Source organism: Oncorhynchus mykiss, chromosome 3 (genome assembly GCF_013265735.2).
Source record: "Oncorhynchus mykiss isolate Arlee chromosome 3, USDA_OmykA_1.1, whole genome shotgun sequence".
Classification (NCBI taxonomy): domain Eukaryota; kingdom Metazoa; phylum Chordata; class Actinopteri; order Salmoniformes; family Salmonidae; genus Oncorhynchus; species Oncorhynchus mykiss.
Genome location: NC_048567.1, coordinates 56,407,787 through 56,424,423, shown reverse-complemented (window position 1 = coordinate 56,424,423; position 16,637 = coordinate 56,407,787). Strand labels below are relative to the sequence as shown.

At 44.4% G+C, this 16,637-nt stretch overlaps 1 protein-coding gene across 1 annotated transcript in view; it reads right to left on the bottom strand.

Moving 5' to 3' along the window:
- Positions 1–16,637, bottom strand: part of itgb5 (integrin, beta 5) — a 96,899-nt gene that overhangs the window by 10,503 nt on the left and 69,759 nt on the right. Inside the window, exons 11-13 of the mRNA XM_036974695.1 lie at positions 3,324–3,546; positions 2,343–2,443; positions 856–975 (exon numbers count right to left, since the gene is read on the bottom strand). Coding sequence (XP_036830590.1) covers positions 856–975; positions 2,343–2,443; positions 3,324–3,546 — 444 coding nt within the window. The remainder of the gene's footprint in view (positions 1–855; positions 976–2,342; positions 2,444–3,323; positions 3,547–16,637) is intronic.

Here is a 16,637-nt window from a genome sequence, read left to right as displayed (position 1 = left end):
CAAAGTCCAGACATTAATCCAATCGAGAATCTGTGGAAAGAACTGAAAACTGCTGTTCACAAATGCTCTCCATCCAACCTCACTGAGCTCGAGCTGTTTTGCAAGGAGGAATGGGAAAAAATGATAGAGACATACCCCAAGCGACTTACAGCTGTAATCGCAGCAAAAGGTGGCGCTACAAAGTATTAACTTAAGGGGGCTGAATAATTTTGCACGCCCAATTTTTCAGTTTTTGATTTGTTAAAAAAGTTTGAAATATCCAATAAATGTCGTTCCACTTCATGATTGTGTCCCACTTGTTGTTGATTCTTCACAAAAAAATACAGTTTTATATCTTTATGTTTGAAGCCTGAAATGTGGCAAAAGGTCGCAAAGTTCAAGGGGGCCGAATACTTTCGCAAGGCACTGTATATGTGTGTGTGTATATATATATATATATATATATATATATATATATATATATATATATATATATATATATATATATATATATATATATATATATATATATATATATATATATATATATATATATATATAAGAGAGATAGATAGGAATATAGACAAAGGGAGATGCAAGAAAGAAAGAGTCAAACAATCATACAGAATAGCTGTTAAAAAACAGGCCTCGTTTACACAAAAACATATAAATCTATCATAACCTAATTGTCCAATAGAGTGCATGTCCAAAAGAGGCCTAGACTGACACTCTCCAGATAATAACAGACAGACATGGTATACACCATTTCATACTACAACACATGACCTTCTCTGTTATTGTTTTATCCTCCATTTCTTTGAATGTGAAGAGAAGCAGCTGGCTGACAATGTCCATGTTTTCTGTAGCAGTACTGACCTGGCTCTTTGAGCGCGGTGAGGACTGACATGCCGTTGGCGTGTTCAGAGTACATGAACTTCATCACACACTCGTTCTCCGTCTTGTACAAGCAAAGGACAGCGTTGGGGTCTTCCGTTTCTATAAGAGGACAAAAAAAGAGAGGGGCACTGCTGAGACACAAGCAAGAAAAAAGCTGTAGAAACTTACTGAGAGAAGAAACAAAAGACAAAAGAAAGAAAACAAGAGAATGGTGAGAGCTCCAACAACACAACAATGTGGGAAAATGTATCAAGATGCATTGCTTTATTGTGAAATCACTCTTGGATAAAATGATTGATCACATTCCACAGTAAGGACAGAGCCATTTGCTTTGCTTTTTTGTCCTTGTTTTTGTGAACTCTATCATTCAAATATTCTAAATGCCTTGTGGACTGAGGAATTAGACTAGCTCTAACCCCTCCAATGTCTTCCATCTCCCCTCGATTCCCTCCAGCCTCCTCTCCCCTCTCTGCTTTCGGCGGGAGAGAAGTTTCTGGAATGTACATGCAGAGTCTATTAGGGGAGGTCAGATGGTTGGAATAGCAGAGTGAAAGAACGAGGTGAACAGAGCAGATCTAGGACAGTGAGGGCAGAGCGACAGTGAGGGGAGGGCCTTAAGATATAACAATCTCTTTAAATCCAGAGCCCATGTTGAGTCTGAAACAGCACCTTATTGCCATCTCAGCATCACAATGTCCCCACAAGCAACATTAACATATTAAAACATTCCTAGTTAACTATCCCCCGTAATGCAAAATGCTGAAGGGATCCAGACAGACCAAAACCTGGGACTGTCTATGTTCCACTTAAGACCTGTGGGTTTTAAAAGACAGCACGTGATGACAGTTTAGAGTTATGGGTGCAGGTAGAGTTACATGTTTGTTTAGAGGGTGGGGTAGATGGGGAGTAGGCAGGGGGCATCATGTTTTAATGGGTCTGCGTGTCTTTGAACCAAATGATGGGTTTGGCTGCATGGCACTGCCCGTTATTATCAGCTGCTACCCGGAGGACAGAACAGAAGATGTCCGTCCGCTCTGCCACTAGAGACCCAGACGGACACTCGCCGGAAAATAACAGACACCCACTCTGGACTGGAGAGGGTATATTTATTTTCATAAGTAATTACAGATGAGGCATATGGGCGTGTGTGTGGGTTGGAGAAGCGTGCGTTACGTTGGTCTGAGCTAGACCGTCAGAACAGCTGGGTGATGTCATATTAGCTAAAACAGCTCAAATGGTAAGTATGCCGTGTTTTGGCAAGTCTGTGCTCAATAAGAGTGGGAGAGAGCTAATAAACTAGAACATCAACAACATCAACATCAACAACAAACTGCTGCAGACGCTAATCACAGATGTTGATACTCCTCTGTGTGTGTGTGTGTGTGTGTGTGTGTCTCTCTCTCTCTCTGCTGGCCAGCTGATGTTAGAGAGGGGAAGCACAGTCAGTCAGTGTTTTGTTTACTCACTAAGCGTTTCCACAGTGATGATCTCGTCCTTGCATAGCCGCTGGCACGTCTGGTTGTCGGACAGTCTTCCGGAGTCAAAAAGCCGGCACTCGATGCATTCCCTGGAGTGGAGAAAGAGAGAGATGACAGAGCGACAAGAGAGACCGTGCGTGGCATAATTACATATGTGCCGTGTTTACAGGAGCAGAGCTGACTAGGCCTAGATTTTAAGGTCAGTTTATGGTCAAGGGTCACACCCAAAATGTTCACCTTTTACCTCTGAAATGAGAGCCATGTGTGAGTATAGGAGCATGCTGGGAGGGTACAACTGTGACTGATAGCAACACATTCCCTGGGATAGCCTGCTGATACACTCTGCTCCTGATATAGGATGAGTGATTCGAGTGAGGAGTTTGAGTCGTAAACCTTTTGCTTTTCAGGGGACACCAATGGAATGGGAACTGTCTTAACATCTTTCTGAAGCGCAAATCATAGTCCACAGTCGCTGAGACACGATAGTCTGGCATCCCATTGTGATATAGCTGTGTGGCTCTGAGACTACCATTCATGGGGGGCGTGCAGCCCAAAAGCGCACATCCTCACAATTCCCAACCAAAGCATCTCCGGTATGCCTCTCCTATTCATTTAAAAGAGTTGACAGTTGGACAAGTTGCATGAGCTGAGAATTATAAAAGGACGGAAAGCCAATGGGTCTAATATTCCTGGAACACTGCTGTGAATCCGCGTACTCGTTTTGTACTCTGATAGACCCTTTACAGAAATAATCTAGACTGAGTTATGTGTCTTAAATCCTTTTTGTACCTTAATGCATGGTAATGGATGATATGCGTCTTACCATGATAGGTCAAACCACAGCTTCAGGTGCACATTAGAAACCCCTGGACACTTAGGACATGGTTGACCCTCCTCTCCCTCCCTACTCTTCTTCTTGCCTTCCCTCTTTCCCTCCACACATCCCTTCCTCTCTGTCTCTGTCCGTACCTTTTGGTGCCACAGGCATCGGGGCAGGTGGGGCATTTCTCGCAGGTGTCCCCGAAGGCCCCTGGTTCTGTACACTGGCAGTGCCCGCACACACAGCTGCCTCGCCCACTACAGATCTTCCCGTCATCAGACACACAGGAAGACGTGTCCGTGGAGCAGTTACAGTTGTCTCCGATGTAGCCCGCATGGCACTTACACTCCCCACAGTGGCACTCTCCGTGACCTGAGAAGAGGGGAGGTAAGGAGGGGGAGACTATGAGGACAGTCATCACAGACAGTGTCAAGCAGTATTAAACACAGGTCCATATGGTAGAGCCAAGGAGCAATGTGCAGTTGACACATACATTTGGTCTTGTAAATGCATGATCTGTACCTATTGATTCTTGAAGAATATAACTATAAAATGCTTAGTTCAACTGTCGAACCCCATCAGAACACAAGCCCAGGCGGGAGGAGGCTTTGTTATGGTTTTAACTGCTGATTAGAGAAAATAAAAAAACATACACCTACACATTCCACTAAAGGACTTTCTAACTGGGAAGAAAGTTTCTTAATATTTGAACAATCTATAGACATTACGGCCATTCAGCTCAACCCAAATTGTTATGGATCATAAAAGCTGTGATCTTCCTTGCCCCCGGGCTCCCGAGTGGCGAAGATGTCTAAGGCACTACATCTCAGTGCTAGCGGCGTCACTACAGACACCCTGGTTCGAATCCAGGCTGTATTACAACCGGCCGTGATTGGAAGTCCCATAGGGCGCACAATTAGCCCAGCGTTGCCCGGGTTTGGCCGGTTTAGGCCGTCATTGTAAATAAGAATTTGTTCTTAACTGACTTACATTTTATTTCATCAGTCATGAACAACTGGAGTACTTTCAATTATTCCAGTTGGGGCTTGGGTCTCTAGAACCAATAACGAGCATGCAAGCCTAACAAACTTAAATGGAACGAAGCTTATTGACATTGGAAGCAGCCCAAGGTGAAGCTAAGCCTTAAAAGGTGTGATGTCAGAGTAGAGTTAATCACAGATCAAACACTGACTTTTCTCAGTAGCGGTCCTGTGTGTGTGTCTGTCTGTTGGGGAGGCCTAAAGGCAGATCTCACAGTAACAATAAACAGTAGGCTGGGTTCTTCAGACAAGAGAAATAACCCCTTAAAAGCTTTATCAAAGTAAAACAATGAGTCTATTGTAAAAAATAATTTTAAAAAATGAAAGAAAAGCTTTTTGTGCATATGGACAATTTCTGGGATCTTTTATTTCAGCACATGAAACATGGGACCAACACTTTACATGTTGCGTTTATATTTTTGTTCCGTATAGGTAGAAGAGAGATCTTTCCTAATCCAGGTGTTTTAGCCTAGTCCCCTCTAATGGCAGGATAATTCCATAGGGTTTAAATATTAAGAAAGACTAATACTATAATAAACCTTAAAGGTTGAACAACATGGGTCTAACTAACCAGTCTGAACACTGCAGCAAATCACAATGATGGTAAACTGCTAGCGTACAGTGTGATGTTTCATCTATGGAGCCGTTTTTTAAAGCTTGTTCTAGAATCTACAGAAGGATTCCATTCTGTTGTGGTACAGTAGAGATGTATGCCGACTGACAGACAGGGCCCAGAGACTGTGGAACACCTAACAAATGTAATTAGTGCTGTCTGAGTAGGATGTTCACATTGTTTTAGACACACTACACCCTTAAATCATGGTAATAAGGATTTCGTGGCTAAGTAATTTTGCTCATAGATTATGCATATATGAACTACACAGACACATCCAGCCCAAAGGGAGAGGTTTAAAAAAATACTTTTAGACGCCAAGGTACCAGAACATGTCTTAATAGGATTAGTGTTGTTTTTAAGGACCATATTTTAAGAGGTGGAAAAGTTGAGTCTGGTCAGATTAATCACCCCTGTGGTTTATGATCATGTCTTTGCCGCGCCCAACAACGGTCACTGACGGCGGCCAGTAGCACAACCAGGGTGTGTGCGCGTTTTTGTGTGCACAACTGACGGGCGTGTGCCTCCTGGTCCTGGCGGCTGAGTCACTGTGAGCGAGGCCTGGGAACATGTCTTTAACCAGAGGGCATGGCTGGGAAATTCATAGTGTGAGTGGCAATGTCACAGTAGATCAGGGCTTTCCAACCCTGTTCCTGGAGAGATACCATCCTGAAGGTTTTCGCTCCAACCCTAATCTAGCGCACCTGATTTGAATAATTGGCTGGTTGATAAACTGAAATCAGGTTAGTTACAACTGGGGCTGGAGTGTAAACCTACAGGATGGTAGCTCTCCAGGAACAGGGTTGGAGAGCGCGATTCATCTTGGAGGTTTGTTTGGGTAACGTTCACTTGACTGTCTACATGACACACTGACTACTGCCTCATGGCTTCTACAATATTGTTTTCAAACACTGAGGCATGTCCTAACGTGCTGCGGTTTCTCCTATTCCCTATTTCTCAATATTGTGTGTGCGTCTCAAATCAAACTTTGTCACATGCGCAGAATACAGTGCAGACCTTGATGTGAAATAGTTTTGGCAAGTCGGTTAGGACATCTACTTTGTGCATGACACAATTCTTACAACAATTGTTTACAGACAAATTATTTCACTTATAATTCACTGTATCACAATTCCAGTGGGCCAGAAGTTTACATACACTAAGTTGACTGCCTTTAAACAGCTTGGAAAATTCCACAAAATGTAATGGATTTAGAAGCTTCTGATAGGCTAATTGACATCTGAGTCAATTGGAGGTATACCTGTGGATGTATTTCAAGGCCTAACTTCAAATTCACTGCCTCTTTGCTTGATATCATGGGAAAATAAAAAGAAATCAGTCAAGACCTCAGAAAAAAAATTGTAGACTTCCACAAGTCTGGTTCATCCTTGGGAGCAATTTCCAAACGCCTGAAGGTACCACGTTCATCTGTACAAACAATAGTACGCAAGTATAAACACCATGGGACCACGCAGCCGTCATACAGCTCAGGAAGGAGACGTGTTCTAAACGTACTTTGGTTCGAAAAGTGCAAATCAATCCCAGAACATCAGCAAAGGACCTTGGGAAGATGCTGGAGGAAACAGGTACAAAAGTATCTATATCCACAGTAAAACTAGTCCTATATCGACATAACCTGAAAGGCCGCTCAGCAAGGAAGAAGCCACTGCTCCAAAACTGCCATAAAAAAGCCAGACTACGGTTTGCAACTGCACATGGGGACAAAGCTCGTACTTTTTGAGTACGATCAGAGAAATGTTCTCTGGGCTGATGAAACAAAAATAGAACGGTTTGGCCATAATGACCATTGTTATGTTTGGAGGAAAAAGGGGGATGCTTGCAAGCCGAAGAACACCATCCCAACCGTAAAGCATGGGGGTGGCAGCATCATGTTGTGGGGGTGCTTTGCACGCATGTTTCCGAGTAAGTTCTGCATCAAAGAAAAGGTCACATGTTATTTTATCAAACCCAAAATCCAGCCCTCGTGATGTCACTGCCTACGTCATTATCTTTTACTCATGAGACCAAAACCATGCCTACAAAGCTATATAAACAAAGCTTTTAGTGTGTTATCTAAAAGCTTAGCAGTAAATGACCAAGTTGATTTATAGTGGAATGTCTGAGTAGTTCTCTCCCCTACAAAGTTCTGTCTCGGTCACACATTTCTTCGAGGGGTCTCTTTATAAGAAAGAGAGTGCAAGAACTAGAAAACTGTGGAACAATATTAAAACCTCAATGTACACTGCTCAAAAAAATAAAGGGAACACTAAAATAACACATCCTAGATCTGAATGAATGAAATATTCTTATTAAATAATTTTTTCTTTACATAGTTGAATGTGCTGACAACAAAATCACACAAAAATGATCAATGGAAATCAAATTTATTATCCCATGGAGGTCTGGATTTGGAGTCACACTCAAAATTAAAGTGGAAAACCACACTACAGGCTGATCCAACTTTGATGTAATGTCCTTAAAACAAGTCAAAATGAGGCTCAGTAGTGTGTGTGGCCTCCACGTGCCTGTATGACCTCCCTACAACGCCTGGGCATGCTCCTGATGAGGTGGAGGATGGTCTCCTGAGGGATCTCCTCCCAGACCTGGACTAAAGCATCCGCCAACTCCTGGACAGTCTGTTGGTGGATGGAGCGAGACATGATGTCCCAGATGTGCTCAATTGGATTCAGGTCTGGGGAACGGGCGGGCCAGTCCATAGCATCAATGCCTTCCTCTTGCAGGAACTGCTGACACACTCAGGACACATGAGGCCTAGCATTGTCTTGCATTAGGAGGAACCCAGGGCCAACTGCACCAGCATATGGTCTCACAAAGGGTCTGAGGATCTCATCTCGGTACCTAATGGCAGTCAGGCTACCTCTGGCGAGCACATGGAGGGCTGTGCGGCCCCCCAAATAAATGCCACCCCACACCATGACTGACCCACCGCCAAACCGGTCATGCTGGAGGATGTTTCAGGCAGCAGAACGTTCTCCACGGCTTCTCCAGACTGTCATGTCTGTCACGTGCTCAGTGTGAACCTGCTTTAATCTGTCAAAAGCACAGGGCGCCAGTGGCGAATTTGCCAATCTTGGTATTCTCTGGCAAATGCCAAACGTCCTGCACGGTGTTGGGCTGTAAGCACAACCCCCACCTGTGGACGTCGGGCTCTCATACCACCCTCATGGAGTCTGTTTCTGACCGTTTGAGCAGACACATGCACATTTTTGGCCTGCTGGAGGTCATTTTGCAGGGCTCTGGCAGTGCTCCTCCTTCTCATCCTTGCACAAAAGGCGGAGGTAGCGGTCCTGCTGCTGGGTTGTTGCCCTCCTACGGCCTCCTCCATGTCTCGATGTACTGGCCTGTCTCCTGGTAGCGCCTCCATGCTCTGGACACTACGCTGCCAGACACAGCAAACCTTCTTGCCACATCTCGCTCATCCATCCTGGATGAGCTGCACTACCTGAGCCACTTGTGTGGGTTGTAGACTCCGTCTCATGCTACCACTAGAGTGCAAGCATCGCCAGCATTCAAAAGTGACCAAAACATCAGCCAGGCAGCATAGGAATTGAGAAGTGGTCTGTGGTCCCACCTGCAGAATCCGTCCTTTATTGGGGGTGTCTTGCTAAATGCCTATAATTTCCACCTGTTGTCATTTGGTACAGCCCCAATCATGACCCCTAGGTGAACTTCTAACAACTTCACAAAATAGATAGCATCATGAGGCAGGAGAATAATGCGGATAGATTGAACCAACATCAAGACATCAGTCAAGAAGTTCAAGTTTGGTCACAAATGGGTCTTCCAAATGGACAATGACCGCAAGCATACTTTCAAAGTTGTGGCAAAATGGCTTAAGGACAACAAAGTCAAGGTATTGGAGAAGCCATCACAAAGCCCTGACCTCAATCCTATAGAAAATTTGTGGGCAGAACTGAAAAAGTGTGTGTGAGCAAGGCCTACGGTTACTGACTCAGTTACAAACTGACCCAGCTCTGTCAGGAGGAATGGCTACCTGAAATGTTTGACCCAAGTTAAATCAAGTTAAAGGCAATGCTACCAAATACTAATTGAGTGTATGTAAACTTCTGACCCACTGGGAATGTGATGAAAGTCAGAATTTAAAAAAAAATCTGAAATAAATTATTCCCTCTACTATTATTCTGACATTTCAGGCTCATAAAATAAAGTGGTGATCTTACCTGACCTAAGACAGGGATTTTTTACTAGGATTGAATGTCAGAAATTGGGAAAAACTGAGTTTAAATGTATTTGGCTAAGGTGAATGTAAACTTCCGACTTTAGCTGTAGGTCTTGGATGGCAGGAAGCTTGACCCAGTGATGTACTGGGCCGTACGCACTACCCTCTGTAGCGCCTTATGGTCAGACACCGAGCAGTTGCCATACAGGGCGGTGATGCAACCGGTCAGGATGCTCTTGACGGTGCAGCTGTAGAACTTTGAGGATCTGGGGACCCATGCCAAATATTTTCAGTCTCCTGAGGGGGAATAGGTGTTGTCGTGCCCTCTTCACAACTGTCTTGGTGTGTTTGACCATGTTAGTTTGTTGGTGATGTGGACATTAAGGAACTTTCAATTCTCGACCCGCTCCACTACAGCCTAATCGATGTTAACGGGGGCCTGTTGGGCCCACCTTTTCCTGTAATCCATGATCGGCTCCTTTGTCTTGCTCACATTAGGGGAGAGTTTGTTGCCCTGGCACCACACTGCCAGGTCTCTGACCTCCTCCCTACAGGCTCTCTCATGATTGTCTGTGATCAGGCCTACCACTGTTGTGTCGTCTGCAAACTTGATGGTGTTGGAGTCGTGTTTAGCCACGCAGTCGTGGGTGAACCGGGAGTACAGGAGGAGACTAAGCACACACCCCTGAGGGGCCCCAGTGTTGAGAATCGGCATGGCAGACTTGTTGCTTACCCTCACCACCTGGAGGCGGCCCTTCAGGAAGTCCAGTACCTGTTGCAGAGGGAGGTGTTTAGTCCCAGGGTCCTTAGCTTAGTGATGAGCTTTGAGGGTACTATGGTATTGAATGCTGAGCTAAAGTCAATGAAGAGCATTCTCACATAGGTGTTCCTTTTGTCCAGGTGGGAAAGGGCAGTGTGGAGTGTGATTGAGATTGCGTCATCTGTGGATCTGTTGGGCCGGTATGCGAAATGTAGTGGGTCTAGGGTATCCGGGAGGATGCTGTTGATGTGTGTGTGCGCGTGCATATGTGTTTGTCTGTGAGAGAAAGAGTGTTTTTAAATAATAGAGTGAGGAGGCAGAGATCCTAGAACATGTCGATGAGGATCAGTAGAGCTGGTTTAATGTCATCTGGTATAAAATGGCCCAGGGAAGTCAGCACGCAGTACAAGTATTTCCTCTGATAGCATCAAGACCATTTCTCTTCTGATTGAAGGTCAGTACTGGTGTGGACTCTTCATCATGGTCACACAGCCCTACTAATAATCCTTATCCCTGAATGACCCTTTACATCATTTGGTTCGTTACTATGGGCATACAATCAGATAGTGTTTTAGATGTACTGTAGCCCTATGGGTCTGATTATCCATTGGGAATGGGTCACCAACAGACATGCTCTTTATCTAGCTGCAGACAGAGTTCACTGAGAAAGCATATGGGTTAATGTAGCAATACATTATTGAAATACCCAACTTTACGTAACAACTAGCACACTTTCCATAATCGTCACTTAACTCCACTCACACCCTGAAACAGATGTGCATTTGGCATAATGCATGGGTACTGGTCTGGTGCTGTTAATCATCGTAGCCTTGTACTATTGTTGTTATTCAGCAGTTTATATTTTGCTTATCTTTTCCCCTCTAATGACTTGGTCATCCTGACATCCAGGCCAGCACACCAGGCAGAGAGATCAAACAGAGGCTGTGTCACAAATGGCACCATATTCCCCATTTAGCTCACTACTTTTGACTAGGGCCCATCAGGATGCAGACTTGGGGATGCAGGCTTAGCCTCAGATAAACCGAGCCATAATGAGGGGAGAACCGAGCCATGATGAGGGGAGAACCGACCCACTGCATCCCAGTCAGACAAGCTTGGCATGCTGCTGCAGAGGCCATTCCTCCCAGCTCTGCAAGCTCTCACTCTCGCCCCCTCCACCGTCTCCCTCTCTCCTCTGTCAGGATTCAGGTCACTGAGTTAAGTTGATGCACATCTCGCATCACTGCCATTCTGGCTAAAGAACAGCTCTCTTTCTGACAGAGAACAACAAGCGAGATACAGGCAGAAAAGGACCAACCAATGTGTCGTCTATCCCTTTCACAGCCAAAGCCCAGCTTAGCTCAGTCCAGGGCACTAAGCCAAGTCAAAGCAACCAAATCACACGTGTGGGAGTGCAGATCTACCAAGCCCCAGAGAGAGAGAAAGTCATTCAAACAACTAAAGTGGCAGGTTGGGCTGAGTGTGTTGTCTCCCTCCCTCAGGGTTAGCACTGAAAATATAGGCCTGGAATATAAGGTGATATATAGGTGAAGTATAGTGTTTCAATGTGTTGAGTATAAGGTTGGCTGATTGGCTGACTTCAGAGCAGGATAATAGGGAACCTAAGAAGTGTTAGAGAGGCAGGTAAGTGTGGGTTAGTTAGAGAATGGTTGATGCACTGTTGGCGTATGGGTTTTTAAGTGCGATAGAGCGGAGAGATTCAACTGTAAAACAAATGAGAGAAAGGTCAAGTTTATGCAGGCCGCTTCATAAGAGGCTCCAAAATAAACTGTGTTTCCCATACCAAGTTATTACTGAAGTCTGGACCAACTGCTGTGTTTCCAAATACAGTATTTCCTGTTGCCTGAGACTGTCCAAACTTCTGCTAACTCACTGCTCTCTGTCCTTCTCACAACACAGACCAAACAGACAGACAGACAAGAAAAAACACAACAGGAAGAGAAGGAATCGTTCAACTTATTTAGAACTGCTGTGAGCCTGGGTCTGGTTGAAAGCATCAACTGTAGCGCTCTACTGCTTTTGATTCTGTTGCTCATATGGACCAAAATAGTATTTTAATTTGAAAAAGTACAGCTTTAAAAACAAAAATGGGTCACTGAAATGTTAAGCCCCCCCACTGAAGGGTAGAAAGATTTTTTTAAATCTGTTAAAAGCAAAAACACAACATGGACTGCACAACACATGGGTCTCATGTTGATGACACAAAATAAACAATGTTTCCCATACCGAGTTATTACTGAAGTCTGGACCAACTGCTGTATTTCCTGTTGCCTGAGACTGTCCAAACTCCTGCTGACTCACTGCCCTCTGTCTGTGTGTTGTGAGAACGACAGACTCACAGACAGACTCACAGACAGATCGAGAGACTGACAGAGAGAGAAAAACACAACAGGAAGAGAAGGAATCGTTCAACTTATTTAGAACTGCTGTGAGCCCGGGGCTGTTTGAAAGCATCAACTGTAGCGCTCTACTGCTTTTGATTCTGTTGCTCATATGGACCAAAATAGTACAGCTTTAAAAACTAAATGGGTCACTGAAATGTTAAGCCCCCCCACTGAAGAGTAGAAAGATTTTAAACATCTGTTAAAAGCAAAAACACTACATGGACTGCACAACACATGTCCCATGTTGATGACACACAAATGTGTTGTTGCTCGTGTGAATAGGAAGCATACATGAAGTCATTGACTTGACAACAGTCATTTCTATGGGTTTAAAACCAAACAGAGTGCATATACTGTCCACACAGAACACAACCACACAAACTATTATTTATGCAGTCTTTTCACAACAACTATGTCTTGGCTTCCTGCCCTGTAGAAGGACCCTAAAGAACTCAAACCAAGATTACACATCACCTATCTGGTGGTGCCGTGGCCACACAGGGATACTAGAATCTCCCCATGCTGATAGACAGAGACTTCTACCAGAGGCAGTGACTCCGGTGTAGCAGCAGGAAACACACTTTCTGAAGTTGAGCACAGTGATGTGAGGAATGAGGATATGTTGTCACCGATGGGGAAAAGAAAACATTTGGATGATGTCAAACCTCGGCCCAGGGTGGTAGGGCTGATTCATGCTAGGGCTGAGATGGAGAGAGATTGAGGAGAGGAAGCAAGTATTAATTTTATTAAGTAAGCCAATAGGTGAGGATGGAAGCTGGGCCCTGCTGCGCTCGAGTGGTATGGCTGATTGATGGAGCCGAGATGGAGAATGAGATGTAAAGAATGGACCTTGCTGCGTTCCACAGTGTCCCAGACTAAAGCTATAAAGACATACTGTATACTGGAGTCACAGGCGCCTGTTTAAAGCTGGAATCCTTAAACTGTCAGTTCGTTTGGGATATTAGAACAACAAAGACGCGCAAACAGCAAATACTGTGTTTATCCCCTCTGACATCATCAATGTCAATAGAACAGCAGATGATGTACTGGAATCTTTTTGACCACCCTGCTCCGCGCACCTCACCTCCGTTTTGTCCTCAAAACAAAAACAACAACAAAGGTGCTGGGGCCGGACCGTGCTGCTGTTTCCCCTAATGCGGCTTCCATCTTTAAAGACAAGCCTTCAAACTTCTTTATAATCTCTTTTCTAGATATGGGAAAAGGGCCTTGTCATGGATATTTTTTTATTTAACCAGGCAAGTCCGTTAAGAACAAAATTCTTATTTTACCATGACGGCCTACCCTGGCCAGACCCACCCATAACCCGGACGACGCTGGGCTACATTCATCCCTCTTCAAAACGTCTGTAAAGTACAGGTGAAGTCAGAGTCAATCATGCTATCCTATTCTAGAAGATTGAAAGACAAAGTGAGAACTACTGTCGTAGGTTTGAAACCCGATTTCAAAGAGCTACAGGCATCCATTATTACACTGGGCCACTCCCTTTGCTTGGGAAGTCTACTGCCTCTAATGATCACTTTGAAAGCAGAACAATATCACCGTAACCACACGGCTTATTTATGTTTTCAAAGGAGATTATATGTGTCGCAGTCGCAGAGTACAAAGACCTGGCTTCAGATGGAGTAAGTGACTCATTTTGTTGTCCAATATCAAAGTAGAACAAAAAGGTAAACAACGATCCAATCCCAGCATGTATTTGGTCTGTTTGACCTCAGTCCAGGGTTATGCTATGGTGGTTTGTGGGTCCACCATTTGTTTTGCATGGTTAATTTATAAAGGACCCTGTTGTGGAGATGCAAACAAACAATCTGCCTGTACACAAGTCTTTGAGGAGATTGGAACTTATTTTGTACAAATGCAGACGTTGAGTTTCTGGCTGCTGTACAAACGCACCAAACAAACCCAACAGAGAGAAGTCAGAGCACAGCTGCCAAGAGGCTCCAATGTAGAGACATTCCCAATTCCCCATCACAGCACATCACTACAACAGAGCACAGCATTCCCAGATGGTGAGCACACTGCCAAAGAGTACAGAGATGGTTTCCCAATGGGGGGAGAAAACCACAAAAACTACAGGGAGAGAGACTCTAAGCTCTGCAAAGTGTCAACAATGTGACAGGAAACTTTGCTGAGCAAAGGAAACTTTGCTGAGATTTGATATTCACACAATACATTTCAATCCCAAAGTTGATTAATTAAAAATGATAAACTTCTTTAAAAAAAACTCTGCATATTTTGTGGGTTTATAGTGACATTACTAAGATATTTCGTAGAGTGGGGTCTATGCTACGACCCCAGGTCTTCAATCAGAAGTCAAAAGACCAAGAGGTAATACCATTTTCCTGAAAAACCTGGTCTGAATGAGGCATTATCAGCTGCTAATCTGCATGTCCTCTGTAGAAAAGGGCAGGGCGGCAGCGGAGCAGGCGGGCGGCAGCGGAGCAGGCGGGCAGCAGCGGAACAGGCGGGCAGCAGCGGAACAGGCGGGCAGCAGCGGAACAGGCGGGCAGCAGCGGAACAGGCGGGCAGCAGTGGAACAGGCGGGCAGCAGCGGAACAGGCGGGCAGCAGCGGAACAGGCGGGCAGCAGTGCCATAGACTACACAGTCAGAGACACACGGGGCCTCCCTCCTGACTCCCAACACCTCAAGGTCAGCGCTGCTCATATTTAATGCTGCTACATTGGGAGAAAAAAGCTAACTTTGCAGTGGGGGGAATGGTCATTAATACCATCCAGTTTTAGCATAGGGAAATACCACATTTTATTAACTGTTTTTGAGGAAGGGCAAATCCCCTTTGCCGTGTCCTATGAGGTGGAACAGCTAAAACATCACAGAATAAAAAGTGGACGTTGACACTGACAGCCGTGTGCGGTAGAGAAGTAGAATTTGGACGGTGTGACTTGGAGACAGAGGAAAACCCCGGCCGAGTTGAGAGGAACGTGGAATGCCCACTGTATTATGTATGGTAGGAAGAAAAAAAATGACGTTTTCGTCTTTTGAGCTTCTAGTCATGAAATCTATGCAGCCTACTCAATCACTTTTTATAGCTACTGTTTACAGGCCTCCTGGGCCATATACAGCGTTCCTCACTGAGTTCCCTGAATTCCTATCGGACCTTGTAGTCATAGCAGATAATATTCTAATCTTTGGTGACTAATATTCACATGGAAAAGTCCACAGACCCACTCCAAAAGGCTTTCGGAGCCATCATCGACTCAGTGGGTTTTGTCCAACATGTCTCTGGACCCACTCACTGTCACAGTCATACTCTGGACCTAGTTTTGTCCCATGGAATAAATGTTGTGGATCTTAATGTTTTTCCTCATAATCCTGGACTATCGGACCACCATTTTATTACGTTTGCAATTGCAACAAATAATCTGCTCAGACCCCAACCAAGGACCATCAAAAGTCGTGCTATAAATTCACAGACAACACAAAGATTCCTTGATGTCCTTCCAGATTCCCTCTGTCTACCCAAGGACGCCAGAGGACAAAAATCAGTTAACCACTTAACTGAGGAACTCAATTTAACCTTGCGCAATACCCTAGATGCAGTTGCACCCCTAAAAACTAAAAACATTTCTCATAAGAAACAAAAAAGAAACTAGCTCCCTGGTACACAGAAAATACCCGAGCTCTGAAGCAAGATTCCAGAAAATTGGAACGGAAATGGCGCCACACCAAACTGGAAGTCTTCCGACTAGCTTGGAAAGACAGTACCGTGCAGTACCGAAGAGCCCTTACTGCTGCTCGATCATCCTATTTTTCTAACTTAATTGAGGAAAATAAGAACAATCCAAAATTCCTTTTTGATACTGTCGCAAAGCTAACTAAAAAGCAGCATTCCCCAAGAGAGGATGACTTTCACTTTAGCAGTGATAAATTCATGAACTTCTTTGAGGAAAAGATTATGATTATTAGAAAGCAAATTACGGACTCCTCTTTAAATCTGCGTATTCCTTCAAAGCTCGGTTGTCCTGAGTCTGCACAACACTGCCAGGACCTAGGATCAAGAGAGACGCTCAAGTGTTTTAGTACTATATCTCTTGACACAATGATGAAAATAATCATGGCCTCTAAACCTTCAAGCTGCATACTGGACCCTATTCCAACTAAACTACTGAAAGAGCTGCTTCCTGTGCTTGGCCCTCCTATGTTGAACATAATAAACGGCTCTCTATCCACTGGATGTGTACCAAACTCACTAAAAGTGGCAGTAATAAAGCCTCTTGAAAAAACCAAACCTTGACCCAGAAAATATAAAAAAAAACTAAAATCGGCCTATATCGAATCTTCCATTCCTCTCAATTTTTTTTGAAAAGGCTGTTGCGCAGCAACTCACTGCCTTCCTGAAGACAAACAATGTATACGAAATGCTTCAGTCTGGTTTTAGACCCCATCATAGCACTGAGACGGCAC